Source organism: Anabrus simplex, chromosome 1 (assembly GCF_040414725.1).
Source record: "Anabrus simplex isolate iqAnaSimp1 chromosome 1, ASM4041472v1, whole genome shotgun sequence".
Taxonomy (NCBI): Eukaryota; Metazoa; Arthropoda; class Insecta; order Orthoptera; family Tettigoniidae; genus Anabrus; species Anabrus simplex.
Genome location: NC_090265.1, coordinates 407200454 through 407222224, shown reverse-complemented (window position 1 = coordinate 407222224; position 21771 = coordinate 407200454). Strand labels below are relative to the sequence as shown.

At 38.7% G+C, this 21771-nt stretch overlaps 1 protein-coding gene across 5 annotated transcripts in view; it reads left to right on the top strand.

Annotated features, from left to right (window-relative positions):
• MFS16 (major facilitator superfamily transporter 16) overlaps positions 1 to 21771 on the top strand; it is a 210170-nt gene that overhangs the window by 86544 nt on the left and 101855 nt on the right. For 3 of the 5 annotated variants that reach the window (XM_067135066.2, XM_067135065.2, XM_067135062.2), the window contains exons 2-4: positions 11886 to 12040; positions 12180 to 12400; positions 12726 to 12898. In XM_067135066.2, the coding sequence (XP_066991167.1) occupies positions 12291 to 12400; positions 12726 to 12898 (283 nt within the window). In that variant the 5' untranslated portion in view covers positions 11886 to 12040; positions 12180 to 12290. Of the gene's footprint in view, positions 1 to 6775; positions 6793 to 11885; positions 12041 to 12179; positions 12401 to 12725; positions 12899 to 21771 lie in introns of those variants that run through there. The other 2 variants (XM_067135063.2, XM_067135064.2) reach the window with 2 other exon arrangements.

Genomic DNA, 21771 nt, shown 5'->3' with positions numbered 1-21771 from the left:
ATACAATCTTATTTTGGATGTTATATTGTTCCCTAGATCATTTGTGTATATTAAGAAAAGTAATGGACCGATTATACTACCCTGTGCGATTCCCTTCCAAACTTTCTTTTCCTGTGATATATTATTTCCTACTTTGACTTTCTGAACCCTTGAATTTAGAAATGTTCTTATACAACGTATAACCCTTACGTCCAATCCTACTCCCTCCAATTTCTTTAATAATATTCCATGTTCCACTCTATCAAAGGCTTTGGAAAGATCTATGGTTATGCAATCTAACCGGCCTCCTGAATCCAACTGATCTGATATGTCCTGTTGAAATCCCACCAGTTGTGCCTCACAAGAAAATTTCTTTCTAAATCCATACTGGCTCCTCATGAACCAATTTTTATCATCACATATCCCCCTGATGTACTTTGCTATTAAACTCTCCAGTATTTTACTAACTATGCTGGTCAGGCTGATTGGTATGTAGTTCTCTGGTTTCCTTTTATCACCCTTTCCTTTATAAATTGGTATTATTATAGATTCCTTCCATTCTTTTGGTATTACACTATTATTTATGATATAATCAAAGATAAATTTTAAATAAGACACTATGTACCACTCCACTGTCTTTAATACCTCCCCAGTAATTTGATCATTTCCTCCTGCTTTTCCTTGCTGAAGCAGTTGGATTTCTCTGAAAATATCTTCATTTGTGAATGAGAAGCTTCTTGTTTCCCTATGTGTCTCTCCCTCTCTATCTTCTGTTACTGTTTCCAACTCCTGACAATCTTCTACTGAATCTCTGAATTTGCTACAAAGTAGATTTGCTTTCTCAGTATCTGTAAAATAGCGTTCACCCCCTTCTCCCACCACTGTAGGGATTTGGATTCCTTTTCCTTTTTGATTCCTAATATATGAATACATCTTTTTCCATTTCCCTTTGTGGTCATTATCCTCTTGAAGTATTCCATTCATATATTTCTCTTTTGCTTCCTTTTTCACTCTATTCAGTTCCCTCATTAGCTGTTTTCTAGTTTCTCTATTCTCCCTACCCTATTTGATTTCCCTGTTTACTATTCTACATTTTCTTTTTCATTTCCTTATTTCCCTTGTATAATAAACAGGGTCTGAGGTCATTTTACCCTTCTTAACAGGTACAAATCTCTTCTCTGCTTCCCCAATGATTCCTTTAAATCTAGCCCAAAGTGTATACACATTACTCCCTTCACTTATCCAACAACTGAATTGTGATTTAAGCTAAGTCCCAAATTCATCAACTTTAGTTTTTCTGTATAATTTCTTGTCTTGTGTGACCCTCTTATTAAGCATTTTTGGTACAAGTCCTACGAGTACATCCATTATTACAGCCTTATGGTCACCTATTCCTTCAATTACCTCAGTTTTATCAACAATTCCCCATGGTTTAACCAAGAATACATCTAGCAAGTTGTTGAGATGAGTCGGTTCTTATACTACTTGTGTAAATCCTCCCTCCCAAATTAACTTATTTGCCAGTTTCTGTTCATGGGCTTCACTTGCAGCTCCATTCCATTCAACTTCAGGCAACTTTAGATCTCCTCCAATTATTACCATAATGTTTTTATGAGTATACTCTATTATTTTCTCAAATATTTCCATGTCTCTTTCCTCTCTTCCAGGCCTATATGTTCCTATAATTCCCACCTCCTTCATATTATCACAAACTAATTTTATCCCTAATATTTCATCCCTTTCATTGGTAAACCATTCATGTGAACAACAAGTTTCCTTCACCAGAATAAACACCCCCACCCTTTTTATCTCCTCGGTCTCTACGATAGACTGTATACCCTTCTGGAAATACTTCTCTATTACCCACCCCTTCTCTCAACCATGATTCTACTCCTATCACCACATCAGTCTCATAAGATTCCATCAATGTACTGAATTTTATTTGTTTATTTACTACACTCTGACAGTTTACCAAGAGCAATCTCAGACTCCCTTCCTCCCTAAAACTTGACTGTTGCAATTGGGTAACATTTGACTCATGAGTTGAGAACGTCCCTGGAACCCAGATCTTTGTACATAGATCTTGATTTAAGGATCTGGGTTTTCTGGCAAGTTTCCCTGTATATGACAATTTAGTGGTATGGGTTTTCTTAAGTGCATATTAGTTTGCAAATCTCTGTTGACAATTGTAGCAATTTGTCTACAGAGAGTTGCTTTTTTATTACCATTCACATGTAACCCATGCCTAGTGAACATTTGCCTGCCAAGACCTAAAGTATCTACTACATAGACATTTCTAAAACTCTTACTTAATCTCTTGATTTTTATATTTAAATCATGTACAGCTTTGTTCACACACGAGTCTTCTATAAGGTCATACCTGGGTGGCACATTAACTAAAATTACTTTTGAGTCAGGTAGTTTCGAAATCTTACCTCTGAGGGTCGTAATTAGTTCCTCACCTTCATTTGTAGCAATGTCATTTGTACCACTCACAATCACTACGTAGTTGTCCTTCTCTAACACAGGATCACAACTTGAAAGGACGTCTTCAGTTTTAGCACCTGGTTTTATTAGTCCTAAAACCTCAGTTTCTGGATTATGCAGCTCATCCTTGATGCCTTCTGCCATACCCCACCCTTCACTCTGTTCTCGTTCACCCTAATAACAGGCCAGGTGTTTCAAAAGATAAGAAAATCAGACCTGTCTCTGACTAGCCTCCAAACCTCCTTCGACAATTTCAAACGCACAATGTAATAAAAGTAAATCAGGTACGTATTTTAAGTAGATATCTATCCCTTCACAGTTTTCGTCGGCGAAAGCTCAGGAAAATCTCTATCACCTTCAAGTTAATACTCTACTTGAACCATCCCCATGAATATATAACATAAGTTATTTTTAAGACACAAATCCCGCACTTTCTTGTAGACGAGCGACGTGGGTTTCACCGCCCGGACCTTCATATAGAATGTGTAAATGTAGGTGGAGGTGATTCCTTTTATACCCTCTGAGAGGATGCTACCCTGATTATGAAGCTTGGTGATGCAATCTTCTAATTCCACATCCGCTGGAACAATCTTCCTGAAATTTATTCCACAAATTCAGACAGAATTATAATTCATATGGTGTTATTTTTGTATTTTTCCCATACTTGCAACGGGCGTAATAAATTTATTTCTGACATGTAACTTCGCGGGCTTTCTTAGGGAATGACCTCGACACGTGCCGCAAATCCGCCAGTACGGGTGCCAACTTCTCCCCAGGCTTAATTGCATTTAAATTCACCCTATAGATTCTGTCTTCATGTAATGTTTATTAATAATTTCAGTCCTTTATTCCTGGATTAACCATGTCGCAAAATCTCTCGTTGTGAAGGTTTTTCCTAAATTGCTAATTAGTCAGTACTCGATATCAACCGATGTGTGCTGGCATTTCACGAGCGGGTGGCTCGCTCGCCACGGTGAGTTCCGTTCCCACGGAGGGAGCGAAACTCTCGAAATAAAATATGGCAACTCTCAAAAAAAGTTATTTGTAGCTGAAATAAATATCTGCAATTATTTATCATCGTAGAATTATGGGTTCAGTACAGTCGCTCAAAAATAAGAAAAAGTGAGCACACGGTATTGTATACGTTCTTCGTATAGAGGCAGTGTAGGAAGGTGTCCACTAAGGAAAAGCGTTACGGCGAAAGAGGGGCTCCCACTGCCTTAATTAAAATTGCGTGCTGTCATTTATAAATAAAGTAGACCTCTGGACCTCAGGCAACTATTGGATTGTGATGAAATAAATACTAAGTCAAATAGGATAGGACAAGTCCATGCTTGAATAATAGAGGAATTCCTGGCCTGGTTTTCGCAGATGACATCCTTCTGCTCTTCCTAACATCAATCAGTATGCAAAGCAGTCTCAGGAAAACTGCAGAATATTGAAGAATATGGAATTTGAAAATTAATATCAAGAAAATAAAAGTAATGGTATGTAAAAATAGGAAATAAAGAAAAAGGAAAGGGGCCGGTGGTTAGAAGGTGTACAACTAGAAGTTATCAATAAAATATATAGGAATTATAATAACATCGAATGGGATGTGGAATGAGCAATAAGACGAGCTGAAATGAAAGGAATGGCGCTTTATTAAGCACAAGGTCATTAGAGAGGAAGATACCAAACACTGAATACAAATTACATAAAAATATTTTAAATGCGCTAATGATATCAAGAGCATTGTATGGATCAGAAATATGAGGTATTGAAGTAGACAGAAAAATTATATGTAATAAGTAATACATTCCGTAAAATAATAATGAGTCTTACAGAATGTACAGCAAATAGTGGAGCTAGAGGACTATGTGAAGATGTCACCATTCAAGCAAATATAACTAAGAAAGTAGTAAAATACTGGTTAAGATTAAGAAGGGGAGATGAGATGGGAGGGAAATATTGAATTTAGCATACCAACACCAGATGAACCATTTAAATTATTATTGGCTCGACAGAATAGGAATGGGAGACTACTGGGGTGAAGAGATTGAGAACAAAGACAAGAAATTCTGCAAGAAAGGAACCATTAGAGTGAAAGATATTGAGAAGCAGATGATTATGGCACGATGTGAGACTAGAAGAACATTGTCGGAATTGTGTGAAATTATTCAAACTTAAAGAAAGGCTTTCAAATAGAGAACTAAAAGGTCTGGTGTGGTGGCTAATGGGACTATATAAAAATAAGGGTCTGAGGGATAAACGTAATCAATGTTTACTTTATTGAGAAATAATGTAAGAGGCGTATCTATTGAGAGTACCGATCTTTAGGGGAACGGTCACACTTGGAGCTATATATTTGGGTAGTGAATATAAATCAATCATAGAAAGGGAGAAATAATTTTATACAATTATTGTTAAGTTATTAAACAAAGAATGGGTTTTTGTATTAAAAATATGGGGCAAAAGGGGAATGAAAAAGAAAAGCACTGACTAAATAAGTGAAGGTTAGGATACGTGTTGATCCTAGGGATATGTAGAATTGTACTACATCTAGGCCAAAAAGAAAGGGAAAAAAGGATTATAATTTTTGGAATTAATATAAATATTAGCTTTAAGCACCATATTTAATGTAGTAATAATCAAATAATTGTAAAGAAGATTAAATGCATGTACCAAAAAAATTATTTGTAATAAATCAATGCTCTCTCCCAGTTCCAGGCGATCCGGAACTAGGGTCTGGGAGTGTTCTATTCTATTCTATTCTATTCTATTCTATTCTATTCTATTCTATTCTATTCTATTCTATTCTATTCTATTTCCTGTATTATTCTATAAAAGGTGGTTACTGTTCTTATACACTTATTAGAGAATGTAAGTGTGGCTATTGTAAGGTATCTGCTGCTGATAATGAAATTCAAGATGAAATAGGTTCATAAGTTTGACAAGTAGAAGTGGCTTATGTTTTCCAAGCTCAGATGTAGTAAAATGTGTATCCTATGCAGTAGCTTAGCCAGGATCGACCGATAGAGGGGTTATAGTTACATTATGATCGTAGAACATAATGCAGGTGCTTGTGTGTGTGTGTGTGTGTGTGTGTGTGTGTGGTGTGGTGTGTGCGCATGCGTGAGTGTCATTCTAAGGACAATGACACAAGTAAATTATGTTGATTTTCAGATTGCAGTACTGACACAGTACAAAATCTTACTTGAAAATACAAAACAAGAACAATATGATGAAAGTCAACAGTTATACAGCGAATGGTATAATCCGATTACAATCTAAAATACAACTTTCGAGGCTTCTTAGAAAATGGATTCAAGAGATCTGTTGGTTTTACAGTTATGTCTCTGAGAAAGTTCAAAAAAGCCAACCCATTGAATCGATTTTCACTTGTTTATTGTCCGTTTATGTTTATTTTATTTTGTAAAAAATACATATGAGGGGTGGGTTCTTACCCCCAGTGTCCTCGACTCCCCCCTCCCCCCGTCGGCTATGCCCCTGATCCTATGTATTTGCTGTAACACGAAACATCCCACATAACAAAGAAGAGTTGTTCTTGATTCAAACAAGTCGGCAAAACATGTACCAGATCTCACTTCCAAATAAACTTATACCAATTTGTTTCTGCCCATAATTGTACTATTGGTCATACTGTCCATGATATTGTACATTCCATTATATTTACATCCGTAATCTTTCGAAATAATTATAAAAGAAATGTAATGAATGGACAAAGGGAATCGTCTATTAGAAGAAATTTAAGTGTTCCTAAAATTGTGTGTGAAGTTTGTTTATATAAATTTATTTAGAACCACCACTGTTTATCAGAATAGTCATTTCCTCCCTTTTCCCTCCCTGATTTTATTTCTTCCTTCATGACCAGCTCTATAATTCCAATATAATTATACCAGTGATTATGATAAAATACCTTTGGTTAACCCTCCAATAATGATAAAATAGTCCAGAAGGTTGTTGATTCGCAGTGTGGTGTGCTGTAACAACGTTTTTTTTTTACAATTGGCTTAACGTCGCACCGACGCAGATAGGTCTTATGGCGACGATGTGATAGGAAATGTCTAGGAGTGGAAAGGAAGCGGACGTGGCCTTAATCATAGAATTAGTATATTATACACTAGAGGTAGCATTGGCGCTGCAGTCGCGTGCGAGGTTGAACGAGCGCGCTGTTTGGCAAAAGCTGTATTGTTTGGCACTGTCACTACTGGAGCTTCCCGATAAATTGAAGTATATACTACTGTGAAGGAAAATACCAGTCTCCTGTGCAACTTACGGATGCATAGAGAGGTTCATAAAGGGCAGTGGCGTATCATTTCACAGGTATGTTTCCTGAAATTCATTTCCGTGCGTATACAATAATACTTTGGCCTACTTGGGCTGACTTCGCGACTGATTCCCCTGTCGGCGTGAATGCGTTTCTTTGGATCTTTCCTTGCAGACTGAAAATAAAGTTTTAGGAAATATAAGGGATGACATTTTCCTTTCGCTGAATGGCCATGCTTTTGAAAGCAAATATGCAGAAAAATCATGTGCATGATACCGAGCGAGTGGCTGCAGGCTTTAGGTCACGTAGCTGTCAGCTTGAACCCCACTGTCGGCAGCACTGAAGATGGTTTCCAATTTTTACACCTTAATTAAGGCCACAGTCGTTTCCTTCCCACTCTTAGCCCTTTCCTGTCCCATAATCGCCGTAAGACCTATGTGTGTTGGTGCAACGTAAAGCAAATTGGCAGAAAAAAGAAAATAAGAAAAGTTTTGCATGATAGCCTGGAACTGTGCTCCGTGTTTCAGTTTCTGTGTGTATTTATGGTATTAAAAGCTAATGGATATATTTTCTGTGTATACAGTTTGTTGCTTTCCCTTCGTATAGTACGTGTACTGTAGCAGTCCCCGTTCATACCTTACCAGACTTTAAAATTTAGAGCCTAAATATGCAACACCGTGTGAACATCTGAGTCCTTTACTTTACTTTACTTTACTTTACTTTACTTTACTTTATTCCATTAAATGGCGATAGCACTACAGGCCTACACAAGCATAATACGTAAATTAATGACCGAGCGAGTTGGCAGTGCGGTTAGAGCCACGCAGCGAGCGAGTGGCTGCAGGCTTTAGGTCACGTAGCTGTCAGCTTGAACCCCACTGTCGGCAGTACTGAAGATGGTTTCCAATTTTTACACCTTAATTAAGGCCACAGTCGTTTCCTTCCCACTCTTAGCCCTTTCCTGTCCCATAATCGCCGTAAGACCTATGTGTGTTGGTGCAACGTAAAGCAAATTGGCAGAAAAAAGAAAATAAGAAAAGTTTTGCATGATAGCCTGGAACTGTGCTCCGTGTTTCAGTTTCTGTGTGTATTTATGGTATTAAAAGCTAATGGATATATTTTCTGTGTATACAGTTTGTTGCTTTCCCTTCGTATAGTACGTGTACTGTAGCAGTCCCCGTTCATACCTTACCAGACTTTAAAATTTAGAGCCTAAATATGCAACACCGTGTGAACATCTGAGTCCTTTACTTTACTTTACTTTACTTTACTTTACTTTACTTTACTTTATTCCATTAAATGGCGATAGCACTACAGGCCTACACAAGCATAATACGTAAATTAATGACCGAGCGAGTTGGCAGTGCGGTTAGAGCCACGCAGCTGTAAGTTTGCTTTCGAGGAATAGTGGGTTAAAACCCCACTGTCGGCAGCACTAAAGATGGTTTTCCGTAGTTTCCCATTTTCACACCAGGAAAATGTTGGGGATGAACCTCATTTAAGCCCATGTGCGCTTCTTTCTCACTCCTAGTCCTTTCCTATCCCATCGTCGCCGTAAGACCCATCTGTGTGGGTGCGATGTAAAGCAAATTGTAAAAATTATTGTATTTTTTCAGTTCTCTTCAATCATATAATTTACCACTTTCCCTTTCCATTTTACATTTTACAAGTTAAAATCTTAAAGCAAATCATACATTTCAAGACAAGCTAAATAAAAACTCCATAATAGGCTAAAACCATAAGTGAGTGTCATATTTCCAATTGTAATCGCATTTAGAAAACATCGATAATAATAATAATAATAATAATAATAATAATAATAATAATAATAATAATAATAATAATAATAATAATAGATTTACGTCCCACTTACTACTTATGCGGTTTTCAGAGACGCTGAGGTGTCGGACTTTTTTCCTACGGGAGTTTTTTCATGTGCCGGTAAATTTATCTACAAGAGGTTGACATATTTGAGCATCTTCAAGTATAACCGTACTGAGTTAGGCTCGAACCGCCCAACATGGGCTCAGAAAGCCAGCGTCTAAACCGGCGATGACAATATTTTGTCTAGTTTACCCCAAAATCTCGCCAACGTTTTTAGGCCTAAAAATTCTCTCATCCGCTTCGTACGAGAGAGGACATTTTCGGTCATTGGTCAGAATTATAGCAAATTCCTGGCCATTTACACAAAAGATAGCAAAATATACGTGCCCTACTTCTAAACGTATTTTGGTAGAAGACTTAATATGAATAGCAAATTGATTTTGTGTTACTTAACTGCACTTGAACACCGTCCTCTTTTATCACTCATTTCTCCTGTATATTTGGTTTTAGAGCTCTCGTTTTTACTGGAGAGAAGCATCGCAAGTATACTGTAGTATCTGAGAATGTTTACATGTAAGAAATTTAAATCGTATCTACATCCACAGAGTTTTAAAAGTCCCCAATTTACATTGATGAGTACGGCAGAGTGAGCTTTTTGCCAAACAGCTGCGATTTCAACATGCTCCGCTCGCTACGGTGATTCTCTCGTAGACGATGGCGCCAATGCTACCTCTAGTGTGTTATTTACTAACTCTATGGCCTTAATTAAGGTACAGCCCCAGCATTTGACTGGTGTGAAAATGGGAAACCACGGAAATCCATCTTCAGGGCTGCCGACAGTGGGGTTCGAACCCACTATCTCCCGGATACAAGTTCAGAGCTGCGCGCCCCTAACCGCAATAACGCAAAAGTAACGTATATCACTTTTAAAAATATACCTAATTCGGAAAAGGAGTACAATTTGTTGTCAACGTTAGCGCGAGTTCGACCTTGTTGTTGCCTATGAATTCATCAATACCTATGTAAAGTCTGCGAGTTACCAATTATTCCACTTTTCTCTTGAACAGAGTGTGAATATTTTGGAAATTACCAAACAAAGTATAGGGATAGTCGGGTACCTGTTTGTGTAAAATTTCGTTATTTAAACTTTTTTTAAGCCGAATCCTTACGTTAGAAATGCTCAATAATACGCCTTACATGTTTTGGTACGGTAACTGCTCTGTAAAAATAAAGATTGAATCAATTGGATGTGTATTAAGTTGCGAATGATATGACGTGCGTCCGTAGCCTCTTCTCGGCCTTAGCGTTATGACGTCACGAATCGTGAGGTGCCGTGGCGTATACTCAGGGCCACCAAGGCTATCGGTAAAGCCCAAACCTCACATGAAAAAAACTTGAAAGCAATGAGAAAAAACCTCGCTCGTATTTTTGAGTGCAAGGCATCGGAAACCGATATCGCAGTTCAGGTACTGCGTCCCTCTTTCCTCGCCTCACCTCGTCCGGCTTGCTGCCCAATGGTACGGGGACCGAAGGATCCTTGAGATCGCCACTCGCCCTGCCACTGCTATTCTCAGAACGTATTTTAGGTTAGTTGATAATGTAAAACTCAAAATCACATTGTAAACCTGTCAAATCAAATTGTAAAAACATATAATATGTCAACCAAGCACAAATGTAAAAAATGAAAAATCAATAAAGCTCTTAGTCAAGAGGTCGCCCCCCCCCCCCCAAGCTCCTTGCTCCTTCACCGAAACAAACCTCCAGCTCCCCTCCTCCAACTCCTATGTCTCAGAATCTGGGGAACAATATTAGTGGTGGATAAAAATGTCATAATGTAAATTCTACGTGGTGTGCCGTCAACGACGGATACTGCAGCTAGATATGGATAAATACTACTCTATTTGATATGGATTATCACATTTTCGACCCCACATAACTTACTTGTACTTGTACCGGTACCATAATCTCGGGCTTAGAGAAAGCTTTTTAACTGTCCCCACACGAGAGGTCGGAATTGATATTTAAACGAAAAAAGTGCCGATTTTTCCAAACTGTGGTTCAAATGATCAATGTCTTTATTCACCAACTGTACTTGCATTCGCTACAATGCCACTCATATTTTTAGCCTATCCATTTGCAAACAAAACGAGACGAGAATCTTTTAAATCGGCCACTCGCCATTGTTGTGCCATTTAGCGAAGTCGGAATATCGATGTAACTTATCACTTGTTTGCCAGAAACAGCCTGTGATAGACTGGCTGATTATCGGAACGTCACCTTTCTATCTATGTAGCGGATGACGACGTCACGTAAAATAAATTACAAAATTATTTATATATGTATCAACACTATCATATTAAACATTAGCAACAACAGTTGTTATAAACGATCTTACTTCGCTTGTTCTCCTCTACACCTACACTATCAAATCCAGAGACGTTATCGCAGTGCGAAATCGCATTAAAGCGATACGGTACACAATCCAGTTGGTTGTCATTGTAATGACCTACCGGTACGATATGACGAGTTCATTTTTATATTTGCATGTGTTACTGTGTCGGTATAGAGTAACCATTTATCGCTTGAATGAGCAGGAATATTGGCAAAACCTCGTTTTCTCATCACATATCAGTCCTTCACCACAATGGCAGTCCCATTTCAATGATTTTAGTTAGTTTATAGTGTCAGAAGCTTTGTCAGTCTTCTTCTTCTTCTACTACTTTTTCTACCGCTTTTCCCACACCTCTGGGGTCGTGGGTGCGAACTGGGTCGCACATGTGGATTTGGTCCTGTTTTACGGCCGGATGCCCTTCGTGACGCCAACCCTATATGGAGGAATGTAATCACTATTGCGTGTTTCTGTGGTGGTTGTTAGTGTGGTACGCTGTCTGAATATGAAGAGGAGAGTGTTGGGACGCACACAAATACCCAGTCCCTAAGCCAGAAGAGTTAATCAGAAGCGATTAAAATCCCCGAACCCGGGAACTTCTGAACCGAAGGCCAGTACGCTGGCCATACAGCCAACGAGTCAGACTTTTCAAGCTTTGTCAGTATGATGAATAAATGCTTCCAATGCTCACTGTACTACTGCATAACGTGCACGTGACCTGTGGGCTAACTCATGTTTGGGAATAATTTAACTTCGGCACTCGTAGCTGTTATTGTCAATTTTGATCAGTGCATACAGTGAATAATACCTTTTTCATTACACTTTTATGTTGTCTTAAATTTTAGACGTTCTGCTTTTCGTAAATTTTTTAGAAAGAGAACCTATAATTTTAGTTCTTTGCCTTTTACTGATGACATAATTATCTCTTGTTCTCAGAGTGAGCGCGATAGTCTTTGAACAAAGACTGTACAGTTATTTGGTCATCCTGTTGAGTCGGGATTAGGTACAGGTTATGTCAAGGTGATGTTTTTGACAGCCTCTGGTGTACATGCAGAGCATGTGGAGGCCAAACGAAATCTACGAGTTATAAGGTAAGTTTCGCTTGTGGACATGAATATTTAAACTGTTCTGTTATCTTTCAAGATTAGATAGGACCATTTATTCATAAATTGGAGGTTAAAATTTCTAGGTAGACATAATATATATATGTATTATTTTTTTGCTTTGCAGATGACTGTATAAAGGGACAGAGAATTAGAAAGTCGGTGACACTTCAGACCTAAATGTCAAGTTGAGAAGACAATTGTCAGCCATAGGATACTAAAAAATTTCAGTATTAAAATGAGTACAAAGGTAGCATTACAATATGTTGATGTTCCACTTGGAATTAAGGTTATCCAGAAGGCAACTGGTAGATGTTGTCCTGGAATCCAGTCTCGTAAGGCAATTTGGTGAGTAGACTTAATTTATATATTTATTAGAAACAAAGTAAATGGTTGGATTGTTCTTTGTGTTATTCATTGGTCAGTTAATATGCAGGATTATAAGAAGGAGTATCAGCCTTTACAGTAAACACCTCTTGCCTGAAAGAATTTTTCAGTGAGAGTAAAAGAGATTATTGAAGACTTGAAATATCCTCCATTTCATGCAGTCTTTTTCTCATTTTTATTTTGTAGAATGTTGAAATCAATCAGTTTCTGTATGTTCTGTAGGAATGTTTCTACTGTATTTGAACTTTGTTACTATTACAGGGAACGTTTATTATGTTTGTTTCAGGTATCGCAGTAGTGTTCTTATTCTGACATTCATATCTTACACTTGTTACCATCTTTCCCGCAAGCCAATCAGTGTTGTAAAAACTGTTCTGCATCAGAATTGTTCCAATCTAACACCGCCAGCAGACGTTACTGATGCTAACAGAGATACCTGGTGCAGCTGGGCTCCATTTGGTAAGAGCCATATTTATGATCATTTTCATCCTTTTAGTAAGATGTCATAAATTTGATGTGGGTATTTTATTTTTCACTTCAGCCACTAACTTAATCATTTTAAATGTCTCTGTTCTAAATGTGTATTAGTTAACTTTTTCTTTGCGGTATGTTAATACATAATTCAAGTTAGTTGTGGCCACATACTTATGACCTGTATTAATGAATCTGAGATGAGAGGGAAGTAGGGAATTAGATTATGAATCTTGCTTAAGTTAAATTTTTAGTTTCCACAATCGCATTGTAGGCCTACTCAAAATTGATTTTCAGCCTGTTAGGCTGTGCTGAATGTGTATATTACATGCCAAAGACATACTATAGTTTCGTTTTTATGAGTTTCAACTTGACAGTTAGCCAGAAGTCAGATGGTGGTGCCAAATTGCTACAAATACAAAACTGCTGATGTACGATACACAACACGAATAGAAATTTAAATACTAGAATATGAGTCCATAATCAGTTATTCTTTGTGGCAACATACATGATTCACGTAAGTTGAACAATAATACATAACACATTTAGGATAAGACTACAAGATAAAAAATATGTCGATGCTCGAACAGATAAAACGTGAGAAAAATTAAATTTCTACTCACAGTGTAGAAGATCTCGCGTTGCTGTTAGATTCAGTTTCCCGTAACGAAGGAAATAATCCTACAAAGAGAATATACCACTCATTTCTGAGTCACTATCGGCATTGTCATCGTCTGTTGAGGTTTCACTCTCGCTTGACCCTAAAGAGATAATAAAGTCTTCAACATAACTGTTTGTGAGACTTTTGTTCTCCCAAGCTTTAATCATATCGGATTTCGTGCGCCTCACAACGTTGCTCCAGTCCTCCGCACTTGTACGGCCTATGGCTTCGAAAATAAGTCTTTCAACTTCCGAAACTGTGAAAAGTCTGTTATTCTCTGCTACATAATCCTTCACTTTGGCCCAAATCAGTTCTATGGCGTTAAAATGGCAATGGTAGAGTGGAAGGTGAACTACTTTATGCCCGTTCCTTCTGGCATGTTCATCCACCACATAAACTGGGCACTGGGGCTTGTTTTGTTTTAACAAGAGATGCATAAGATCCCCCTTCCTCATGTCATCGCGAACCAAAATATTGTGCTCCTTCAACCACTTAATCAGCTCATTCCTTCTAGCCGCCATTGTTGGTGCTTTGTCAAGAATGACTCCCTAACATTACAATTTTCCGGGCCTGGCTCCTTAGTGGAGTACCGCATTTGAAGGGCTTTCTTCTCTTGGGAGCTTCATTCTTAGTCGTAGGTGTCTACATGACAGAATATCAAATTCACGCACGGGCCTAAAATTAACCTACTTTATAACTTCTGAATGAAATATTAAACCAAGCTACTATATAAACTAGATCACCTGTTACACAGTATTCACTACAATATAACGCGCTATACTATTAAAAATACTAAACAATACATTTATAAACTCTACACTATGAAATATAAACAAACAAAAACCTAGGTGAAAGCGACACAAGGACCACGAAAAGAACTGAGCACAATACAACACACAGCTGATAGCACGTGGTTACTGTAAACAGCAGATCAACAACACTGCTAACCGGAACTAGAATCTAACGCACACTCTCGGAGCAATCATCTGCCTCTGATTGGCTATTGATTAATTCACTTACCCTCCGCCAAAAGGCAGCGCTGAAACGCCAAGTCGAAACTCATAATAACTGAACTATAAGTACAGAACAAAATTGGTCAACCAGACACTGGTGGGAACCTTCAGACTTAACCCAGATAATGTGTTGGGTATTCAGCCTGAAGGCTGGTTTGAACCTCTACAGCTCCACCAATGGCTGTCATAGATAGCCTAGGTGTCACTGAAGAGGCATACTAGGGAAATGAAGAGTGGGGTAGTTTCCTGTTGCTTTCCTCACTGCGCCAACAGTTGCTGTTACATACTATATCTGTCTGCTAAGCCCACCGAAATGCATGCACCAACCAACCCTATGGGCGATTTTTTTCACACCATTCATAACAGGGACTGACTGCATAAGGAGCGGTATTACTAGAATCGCTCATACCTCGGTCACTTTCTTATCGTCAAAGACAAGGATGAGACTGAGACAGGTCAATGAAAATAACAAATTTATTCTAGCCCATACCAGAAGACATAGTGCACTGTAAACACTACATCCTGCCAGCAAAGGCATAATAGCCTACTGTCATATAGGAAGGCATACATTTTGGAGTTTTGCTCTTATTCAACCGTTCTTTGGCTTATGGCAGTTACATTAATATTTTTTTGAAAGTCTTTGTTGTAGTTTGAAAGAGTTCCAGTGTTAGTTGTAAGTACCAATATAGCTGTGAACCTTGTTTGCTGACTGAGAGACTGCAAGATATGTTAGCATATCAATGTAGCATCTCATTGTCAGATTGTAGTTATTTCTAATTACATAGCTTTCATGTCCAATCAAACATCGGATGGCAGGATAATACAAAGAAGTTCATACTCACTACCTTGTATTACCAGTACATAAGCCTCGCTAACTGTGACCCCAACTCGTGTCTTGTATCCTCATTTAGGAGAGGCCATATTGATATTTATTTCCAGAAGTCTATACAGAGTTTTTTTCCAATTAATAGACACTATGATATCTGGAATATAAGCCTGCTTATAATATTCTATTGTCAAAGTGCCTGCATGGACGCATATGCCACATCCACCCCCCAGTCATGGATAACTACCAACCACGGGGCAAGCCTCCTACCTCTCCCCGCCATGGATCTCTGGCAGTTGAGGAAAACACTATCACTTCTTAACTGCTAAATAAGCTAAGAGCACCCATGCACACACCAGATCCTACTCCGTCAGCTACGGATAACCGCCAGCTGTGGGTTCGTCCCTGTCTCTCTCAGTGCCTGAGTAATTGTGCTTATAGCTTTTACCGATATACACATATTTCTGATTACAGCTAAGTACTTGCTTCTTACTTTACTAGGATTATTCCATTCATTTTTACTATAGTTTCTTGATGTCTTGAACATAAGCCTGCATATAATATTCTATTGTCCAAGTGCCTGCATGGGCGCATATGACAAATCTAACCCCCCCCCAGTCACGGATAACCACCAACCAGTGGGCAAAGCCTCTTATCTCTCCCTGCCACAGATTTCTGGCAGCTGAGAGAACACGCCAACACCTCATAACTACTATATAAGCTAAGAACGGTCATGCACACACCAGATCCTACTCCGCCAGCTACGGATTACCGCCAGCTGTGGGTACGCATACACATATTTCTAACTACAGCTAAGTACTTGCTTACATTACTAGGATTATTCTATTCATTCTTTATCCATCTCTTAATTTTAAGATCATTTTCTTTCTTTTTTGACTTAATACTCTCATGTTGATATAGATGTTGATTCCCATAGGGAGCATGAAATATTTGTCCTGAATGAGTAAATTTATAATACCAATATAATGGTTTGTTATTGGACTTTATAAATTTTCCAGCGAACTCATTCTTGGTTGCCTGCATTTTGCCCTCGTGTGCTAAGTTGGGCTCATCAGTTGGTACTTAGCAGACCTACCAAGACGCAAGGCTAGTGCATACCGTGGAGGCCACTGCATAGGCTACTTGAAGCCACCAGCAGTGCCAATGCACTATGAGAGACTATGTCTCACTTCCAAAAATTGATGCCTGCCTGGCCATCAGATGCTTTTCATTAGAATTGTTCTTTTTTCAAACTCATTCAGGAGATTTAGGATCGTAACACCAGTTAATGTCTACGCGAAATCACGAGAATTCGTAACCAAACCCGTGTAGCAAAAGAATGCATTTCTTATCTCACATGCACACAACAACTCTGTGTGCTTGTACGATGTGCAATTTACTATTGCAAGGATTCTAAACCTGTGTAATATTTAAATTGGGTTTCGGACGTCCTAGCCTTTTCAATTCTAATTTACTATCAAAAGAAAATAGTGTCCACAGAATTCATTTTCAAAATCAGGAATAATTAATCACCCAAAGATGTAAGCATTGTCAGAATAAGTATGAAAATTTTAAAAGAAAAAGGAAAGACATTTAAGATTTAAGCACTGTGAGCACAACTCACCAGCATGACGATTCGTCATGTCACCAGTTTCAACTCAATATTACTATTATTATCATTATCATCATCATCATCAGTAAACACAGATGAAGAAATCGCGAGGATATTACTATCACCACAAGCGGTTCCAAATCACAATCACACCGGTAAATGAACACACTACATTCAAAGCTTAATAGCGTACAGAATAATCACCATGAAGCACGAACATAAAAGAAGATTACAAACAAAGAGTACAGCTACTGACCAGCATCACTGCACTCATTCAAGCCTTCCGCGAGAAAACAAACTCTCTAACTGCTGCCAACCCTCACAAAACGAAGGATGCAAGCCAGAGGCCTGTGTTGCTTCTTCACCTTTGCAATTTGAATCACATTCCTAGTCTCAAATATTACATTTCATTGTCATTCATTATTATTTTTCGTCTTCAGATATAATTAAAATAGGGCAAACAAGGTAATGAATTATTATCTAATGTCATTATATGCAGCCATGTTTGGCGCATGCTCATAGAGAGGTTTGTGAAGATGCCTTTACTCCTACCACAGCCGACTTGATGCGTCGCTCTAGGTAGCGCAGCGAGGGATCCAGTTGGCTGAGTTTAAAGCCTCTTCCCGCACTCTTTGTCCCTCCGAAACCGTCCACCAGCGTGCTTTCCTCCTTACATCTCTCTCCCTTCTCACCCCTCACCTTCACCATATCCTGCTATGTCCTGGAACAGAAGCTCGAGAGTCCATGCCGTACCTTCAACCTGAAAATATTTACCGGCGAACTGCGTGCTGAAAGTCACTCACCTAAGTTTGATATTGCCTAACAGTCTTCCTTATTGATGAGAATTTACAGTTTTACGATGAAATGTACTTAGCGTTATTTGAGTCCAGTTTTTTACTTCAAATATCGGAGAAAGTAAAAAGAAAACCTTTTGGTTCTCTAGGGAGGGCACTGTCCGAGAGTCCTTACGGGCCGGCCGCTACTGCAATGCACCCCTGCAAACTGTGTCAAAGGCCTTCTCAAAGTCAACTGCGGCAATATATAATTTACCTCCTTTCCTTTTTAAATATATATCTATTATTGTTTTGACAATCATGATATCAGTTGTTGTTCTCCCCTTTCTGAAACCACTCTGGAGTATCATGAGGATGTTGAGCTCTTCTGCCCACTTCAACAGTCTATTTGCTAAGATTCCTGTGCATGCTGAGGGAATCTAATAGTGTTATTCCTCTATAATTACTAGGATTGCCTCTATCCCCACGCATTTTATAAATTAGACGGATTATACCCCTCTGCCAGTCCTTCGGAAATTTTGCCTTTCCTCTCCCATCGTCACCATAAGACCTATCTGTGTCGGTGCAATGTAAAGCACAAAGCAAACTGACAATAAACTTCTCAGAATTGTTGGATTCAACCCATTCACCAAGGTATTTGAATCTTTCCATTTTGAAGATTCTACTGTGGGTAGTCAGAAGATGTGGTGGAGCATGTATAATGTTAGAAATGAAGTGGGTTTTGCTGTAGGAGATTTTGAGGCCAATCTTAACTGCACATTCATGCAGGTAATTGATTTGTTAAGTAGCTAGTTCAGGAGAGGAAGTAGGTAGAGCTAGGTCATCTGCAAAAGCAAGGCAATCAATATTGATACCATTAAGAGTTCATCATCCTATTTGAACTCAATTAGGGATTCCTTTAGGTGGGAGAACATGTCTCCATTCCCTGATGACCCTGTCGAGGGCAGCACAGTTGTGATAGACCATATCCTTGCCAAACTCCTGTTTGGATTTGAAAGGCTTCAGAAATCTCAGATCTGAATTTTACTTTGGAAGACATACCAGTGAGTGTTCCTTGGGTGATCTCCTGGGTCATGTTGTCTAGGCCAAATTCTTGGAGAAATTAGAAAAGGGTGGTGCAGTCAATTGAGTTATATGCTTTCTGGAAATCTACAAAAGTGACAACAAATGGTCTGGCTTTGAGTTTCAGTTAGGTGATAGCCATTTGTAGATTGTGGAAGGATCTGGATTTTCGGAAGCTGGTTTGGTATTCCTGTTTGTGAATAAAGTTCTTCTTATTATTATTATTTCTAGTAGGCTGTGTGAAACATAGGAAAATAAAATACTTAATAAATTAATAACTGATGAGAAAATCTGAATGTGTACTGACAAATAATAGACATTGCCGCATGTATATTCTATAGAGTAAGTATAGTGTAAAACAGTCCTGACCCCATATGGAAGTGTGTGGCTAGGATAATTACGAAGGCGGATCAAATATAAATGGGAATTTTAATGTACCGCTGCTGTTAATAGTAATTCTGAGGTAGGGCTTTGCCAAGATGATGTTGGGGGTGTCTGGAGAAGGGATTTGCATGCATGAAGGACGGTAGAGAGCTGGGCTAGTTCAGTACGCCATGAGTGAGCAAGAGATGCACATGTCTGTTACGCAATGCATCACTATCAAATTTCTCGCAAGAGAGGGATCCACACCTTCCAAAATTTTGAGATGGCTTCGCGTGCAGTTTGGGGAAAAAACACTTTCGCAGACTCCAGTGCTTGAGTGGACTAAAAAATTTGTGGCAGGAAGAGAAGCTGTGGAAATTGGTCCGCATGAAAGGAGACCACGGACAAGCATCACTGCAGACATCATTGTTGCCATTTGTGACATTCTGCATATACTCCAGCGTCAGTGGGTAGGGTCTGACACATCCCACTTTGATGAGTCTAGTGTCAGACCTAAGACAAAACGCTGGTTAATAGAGCAAATGCCTGCAAAGCCTTACATCTGTTCTGTTGTTGATGATGATTGGCAAATAAAAATTTTGCAGATTGTTTTAGCCATAGGAATAAGTTACGGAAGTGCTCGAACTATCATCTGAGATGAACTCCATTACAGAGTTTATCAGAGACTCCTGAGTTGCTACGGGGAGGAAGGAGAGGATTTCTTGTGTTGTATTGTGACTTGTGATGAAACTTAGGTGCATCATTACACCGCAGAATCAAAGCAAGCAAGCAAGCTTGGAGTGGCAGCGAAGAGACAAAGCAGGTCCGGTCAAGGCTAAAACATGCCCATTTGCTGAAAAAATTGTTCTTACAACAGTTTTCTGGGACTCCACAGGTGTTTCGCTGGTGGATTTTCTTCACAAACAAAGGATAATTAATGCAGGCTATTATTGTCGCCTTTTGGATGAAGCAAAAGCTGCGTATCGCAAAGCAACGCCAGCGACTGATCCAAAATGGCATTCTCCATAGGCTTTAACATGGGAAAAACTGGAGGTAATTTACTGGACACCTCTGGAACACCCTCCGTACAGTCCAGACTTATCGCCCTGCGAGTACCATTTGTTTGGACCTCTTGAACAAGACCTAGGAGGACAGTGGTTTGATGATGATGCAAGTGTAGAAGAGTTCATGCGCATGTGGTTCAGCACACGTTCCTCTTTTTTCTATAAGAATGGCATAAGAAACTTACCAATCCGATGGAGAAAATGTGTATTGAAGGCAGGGCACTATGTAGAAAAGTGATTTCTGTATGTGTATTTTTTTGTTTGATGCAATAAATTTAAAAGAAATCCTGTTTATATGTGATCCACCTTCGTATGTTACAGGAGGATTAGGTAGTGCATTTTCAGAATTTTATCCATAAATTAATACTTAATCAACCTCACCAGCTCAATATAGGGCCCATATTTCTTCTTTATCTGACTATAATCCTCATTTTGAGCAACATGTATCCCTTTAGCTGCTGTGGCAGCATGATGCTCCTGAAATCAAAATGTTACATATGGCAGCATGTTTCAGTTAAGAAAAGGGGAGCCCATTTAAGTTAATGGACATTAAAGATGAGAAGATGTAATTCTGTTCTTTTATCTGTTAAAATGTTGTTCACTGAATTAAATCCACACTCCCATTCCGAGGAACTACCCGGAAATGAAATGATACAGTCCACCAGTGGCTTTGAGTTAGGTATTCCTTTCTACCATTCTCTAAGTTGTCCTAGAAACCACGTAAGATCTGCTGGTTGTTCTCTTGTTCTCCACTCTGAACTGCTCTGTGAGTCTTAATATTGAGTCCCTTCCATACAGTAATTTGAAATCACTTGGCTATGGGCAGGGCAGTAGACAGCTTTGACGGGCCCCAGGCAAATTACTTGACACCCCCCCCCCCCCCCCTCTCTTCCCTCCGCCTCCCTCTCTCGCCCAAAAATGCCCCAGCAAGAAAATTTCGTTGACCTCGCTTACAAAAATCTTACGTGTTTAAAAAAAAAAATTTCTTATACATTTCTTAAAGTTCAACCTTCATCAAATTAAATCTTAAAAATTCTAAAAGCTGAAGTTACGTTATTCAAGTTTTATTACACACCGTATCGTGTTTTGGAATGAATAAATATTGAAAATGTGTTTTTGAATTGTCTTAAGAATTATTCCTTGTTTGACTCAAACGTTTCAGCACATTAACAAAGTCTTTATATATGTATACTGGACTAGCTCATCCGTACATAATTATAATCCATTTATTAAGAGTTTACTAAAAACAGCTTTGTAAAATCCGTCTGTCTGTTCTACTGGACCGATTTGTTTCAATTTTGTTTTATTCTCTCTGCAATTATCTGCCGGTGAATCATGAGACATTGATAGGTCTCCAAGTTCAGCCAACTTTGAGTAATCATAAAATCAGATCGTTAAATTATCACTCCAACAACTGCAGATGAAGACTTACCCTAACCCACAATACATTCTGTACTTAGTAGGTT